Source organism: Grammomys surdaster, unplaced genomic scaffold (genome assembly GCF_004785775.1).
Source record: "Grammomys surdaster isolate TR1022 unplaced genomic scaffold, NIH_TR_1.0 126086, whole genome shotgun sequence".
In the NCBI taxonomy this organism is placed as follows: domain Eukaryota; kingdom Metazoa; phylum Chordata; class Mammalia; order Rodentia; family Muridae; genus Grammomys; species Grammomys surdaster.
The window spans coordinates 798,538-802,829 of record NW_021620894.1 but is presented as its reverse complement, the minus strand read 5'-3'; the positions used below and the strand labels follow the sequence as shown (position 1 = coordinate 802,829).

Below are 4,292 nucleotides of genomic sequence, written 5' to 3'. Positions count from 1 at the left end.
TTTAGGACTGTGTGAGTTCGGGGTTAAGTGGTCTCTAAATTAAACTGGGGGAAAAGTCCCACAGACTTTAGGGATCGGAGGCACGTGGGGTTGGGAGGTGAATGGGAAGCATAAACACTTCCAAGGGGGCACACATAGGATCGTCTCACTGGGTAAAATTACTGTTAGTTTCCATAAAATTCTTTAGGGGATTGGGCCAGAAATTTAATAATCTATGTAGTCCTAAGAGGGCACAGCTCGTACCCACTGAGAACACAGCCAGAGAACACAGCCAGTAAACCCAGCGCACATGCAACCGGGTTTAACACCAAGATCAGCGCTCCACCCATTTGTGCAAGCTCCCACGCGTGTGCACCCTAAGCGGGGGTCAGGCCACGATCTCCCCTCACCCCTGGCCAGAGACACCGGGACTTCTCAGCCTCCACCCGGCCGCTGACAGCAGACCGTGGGCAACCCGCAGCGGGCTCCCGAGGAGGCTCAGGCACTGATCTCCACCTGCCCAGCCTCGTCCTGCTCCCGGATTCTGTGCACGCCAGCAGTCCGCAGTGAGCGCGAGGAGCTGCGCGAGCGGCCGGGCGAGCTCGGGGTCCGCGGTGGCGACGTGTGCGTCCGGCCGGTGGCGGGGGAGCGCACTGGGGAGCGCGGGTAGCGGCGGGCTGAGCGGATGGGGAGCCCCGGAGAGCGGCCCGGCACAGGCGGCGACACAGAGTAGCCAGGCGGGCCGGGTTCGGTGGTGCTCCGTGGCTCTGCAGCGGGATTCTCATCGGCCTCTGAGGAGTCCTGCAAGCACAGGGGCCACAAGGATCAGCGGTCTCCTTGACGCAATCTGGGAGCGCTTTGTTTTAGAGACTGGGACTACAGAGGCACGCGCAGGGTTGTGTGTGTAGGGTGTCCGAGTTTCCAACCACACCACCATGTCCAGCTAGATGGCAAACAACACCTTGTTTGGTCTAGGCATGTGGCAGGTGCTGAGTAAACGTTAACAGGATTCGGTGCCTCGTCTATTCCCTTAAAACGTGGCAAATGGGTCTATTGTATGTGAGCAGAGAAGAGTGGAAGGGCTCGGATGGCCGCCAAGTAGGTCTTGTGAATAGCCTGGACATGGTGGGAGCTAGGGTGATCCATGAGATTGCCCGCTGACCGTCGCTTATATTGTGAAGTGCAGGTCTGCCACTCATTTGCCTGTTTATTTTGTCTCTCTGTCTCATTTTCCAATCTCACAAAGGTTTCTGCAAATACTGCAAAGGAATGGCCACCTTACTCGCTCGCTAGCATGCTGTAGGGGCTCCTTGACAGAGCCGCTTACCTTATCCTTCAGGATATAGAGTGCCATTGGGTTCTTCCGTTCCTGTTCTCCACTTCGGGGTAGGGTGTCTGCTGCATAGGGAAAGAATGGGGGGGGGGGTCCTGGTCCACGGACAGATCTTCTACATCAGTGGTTTTTCAACCTCGCTAATGCTGCAACCCTTAATACAGTTGCTCATGTTGTGATGACCCCCCCCAACCATATAATTACTTCTGTTGCTACTTCATACCTGCAATTTTGCTATTGTTGTGAGTCGTAATGTAAATATCTGTTTTCTGGTGCTCTTAGGCAGTCCTCGTGAAAGGGTCTTTAAGGGATCATGACCCACAGGTTGAGAACCACCACTCTACACCATCCAGCATCTATATCCTCTACCTGCTCCCTCTTGACTCTGGTGATTTCCTCATCATCCTCTTGTCCTTTTCCCAGCAGGCTTCTCCGATCTGAATGCTGATGGGCTGGGCCCATGGGTAGCCGAGAGCTTACCTTCTGATTTTAGGCGGTCATCATTCTGGTCCATGTATTCCAAGGAGTTTTGCTTTTCCAACTTCCTCTTCTTCCTGCAAATCAATCCAGCCCCCACCAAGAACAGAGCTATTGACCACAGGACATCTAGCAACGAACACAGAAAGGATTCTAAAAGACCACAGAAGAAGCCTTGTGATGAGAAGATGGGCTGGGAATGGTCGTCTTTGGGATAAGACACATGTAGGTTTGCATGTTAAAACCACTGTTAGCGTTGTGACTGTGGGTAGGCTATTCATCCAGTGGGAGTTTCAACATTCTTTTTTCCTGTAAACTGTAGGTGCTTTGACTTAAAAGGCAGCACACTAACCCAGCTTAGCTGTCAAACCCAAGGAGAGAAATCATCATCAACAACGCCACGGTGGTCAGAGGTAACTGAGCACAGATGCAGTTCCAAATACAATGGAAAAATACACTAGGAGGAAAACAATTTAAAGAGACGAGAACAGAATTGGGAGCTGGGGTGGAGGGACAGCCCATTTGGTAAAGTGATTGGATGGCCTTATAAGCACAAGGACCTGAGTTCAATTCTAAGAATCCACATACAAAAGATAGGGGTAGTCACATACAATTGGAATCCCAGCACTGAGAAAGCAAAGGCAGGCAGAAGAATAACACCAAAGGTGTACCTCTGGCATCCACACACACGTGTATCCATACACACATTCGCCAACACCAACAGTACACATACTCATACCTATAGAAGCACACACACACACACACACACACACACACACACATACACACACAGAAAGAGAGAGACAGAGAGACAGAGACAGAGAGAGACAGAGACGGAGAGAGACAGACAGACACACAAACACACACACACAGAGAGAGAGAGAGAGAGAGAGAGAGAGAGAGAGAGAGAGAGAGAGAGAGAGCGCACTTGGGAAATACGGATACAGCTCAGTAGTAGAATGTTTGCCTAGTATGAACGTGACCCCAGATTCAATGCTAGAAACATTAAACTTGGGATTGAAATAGACTGAAGAAAAACTAAGGTGTGGAAGTTGACTTGTTACCTAGACTTTTTTGAGGGTTTCCAGCAGGCACAGACTGTCACCAGGGTCACGAGGAGGAAGATGCCTCCTGTGGACAGGATGATATAGAGGGAGCTTCTTCCTAAAGAAAGAGAGGCAGAGCGGTAGGGGCACTTTGAGAAGGGAGCAGGTGTGGTGAGTAGAACACTAGCAGGGGAGGGAAGAGAAAAGGGCCCAGGCAGCATGGATAAACCATGGCAGAGCTCACCTGGAGCCTGCCTCCTACTTGTGACTGTCCTCCAAGGACTGTCAGTCCACCTCTACCCCTGTCTCACTCCCTCTAGAACAGCAGGTTCTCAACCTGTGGATTGCGATCCCCCTGGGGGGTGTCAAATGACCCTTTCACAGGCTTGCCTAAGACCATCAGAAAACACACATATTTACGTTATGATTCATAACAGCAGCAAAACTAAAATTATGAAGTAGCGATAAAAATAATTTTGTGGTCGGAAGTCACCTCAACATGAGGAACTATATTAAAGTGTCACAGCATTAAGAAGGTTGAAAACCACTGCTCTAGACAGTCACTCTGGGGAACGCCTGTTGTCCCAGTGGATACTTGTATCTTGGGCAGGCAGGGAAACTTACTATACACGGTGATCTTGACAGGCAAGCTTCGGACCTGGCTGATAGGGTTCTCCACCACACAGCTGTACAGGTCGTCATCTTCCATGAGCACTCGGGTGATGGTGAGCACCTTTTGGTCAGGGGACAGGAGCATTCGGGAGTCATTGAGGAGGGGTTTGCCATCTTTCAGCCAGGTGTAGCTAGGCTTGGTGCCATTCTCATGGGAGCAGTTGAGGGTGAAGGCCTCACTAAGCTCCAGCACGGTGGTTGAAGCCACCAACACCTGCGGCCTTGAGATGGGCACTGAGACCCAGAAACGGGAGAATGGAGACGCCTGTAAGTCGTAGTCTACAACACGCTTCCTCCCCTTTCTTTACTCTCTCATCTTCAACATCTCACAGTTCAGTCTGTTGGCTGAAGAGTCCCTCCCGAGATTCCTAGCTTACTCCTGTCCCATATTCCATCCATCCATCCATCCATCCATCCATCATCAATCCATCCATCCATCCATCATCCATCCATCCATCTATCCATCCATCCATCCATCATCCATCCATCATCCATCTATCCATCTACCCATCCATCATCCATCCATCATCCATCCATCATCCATCCATCATCCATCCATCCATCCATCATCAATCCATCCATCCATCATCAATCCATCCATCCATCATCAATCCATCCATCATCCATCCATCATCAATCCATCCATCCATCCATCAACCATCCATCATCCATCCATCCATCCATCATCCATCCATCATCCATCCATCATCAGTCTGTCCATCTATCATCCATCCATCTATCCATCCATCATAATTCCATCCATCAATCCATCCATCATCCATCCA

General features: G+C 50.5%; 1 protein-coding gene across 2 annotated transcripts in view; it reads right to left on the bottom strand.

Annotated features, from left to right (window-relative positions):
- Nucleotides 1-477: 477 nt before the first annotated feature.
- The window catches only part of Hepacam (hepatic and glial cell adhesion molecule), an 18,307-nt gene continuing 14,492 nt past the window's right edge, over nucleotides 478-4,292 (bottom strand). Inside the window, exons 3-7 of one of the 2 annotated variants that reach the window (XM_028755920.1) lie at nucleotides 3,460-3,741; nucleotides 2,854-2,953; nucleotides 1,793-1,866; nucleotides 1,307-1,377; nucleotides 478-780 (exon numbers count right to left, since the gene is read on the bottom strand). In XM_028755920.1, coding sequence (XP_028611753.1) covers nucleotides 478-780; nucleotides 1,307-1,377; nucleotides 1,793-1,866; nucleotides 2,854-2,953; nucleotides 3,460-3,741 — 830 coding nt within the window. The remainder of the gene's footprint in view (nucleotides 781-1,306; nucleotides 1,378-1,792; nucleotides 1,867-2,853; nucleotides 2,954-3,459; nucleotides 3,742-4,292) is intronic. The other variant, XM_028755921.1, reaches the window with a different exon arrangement.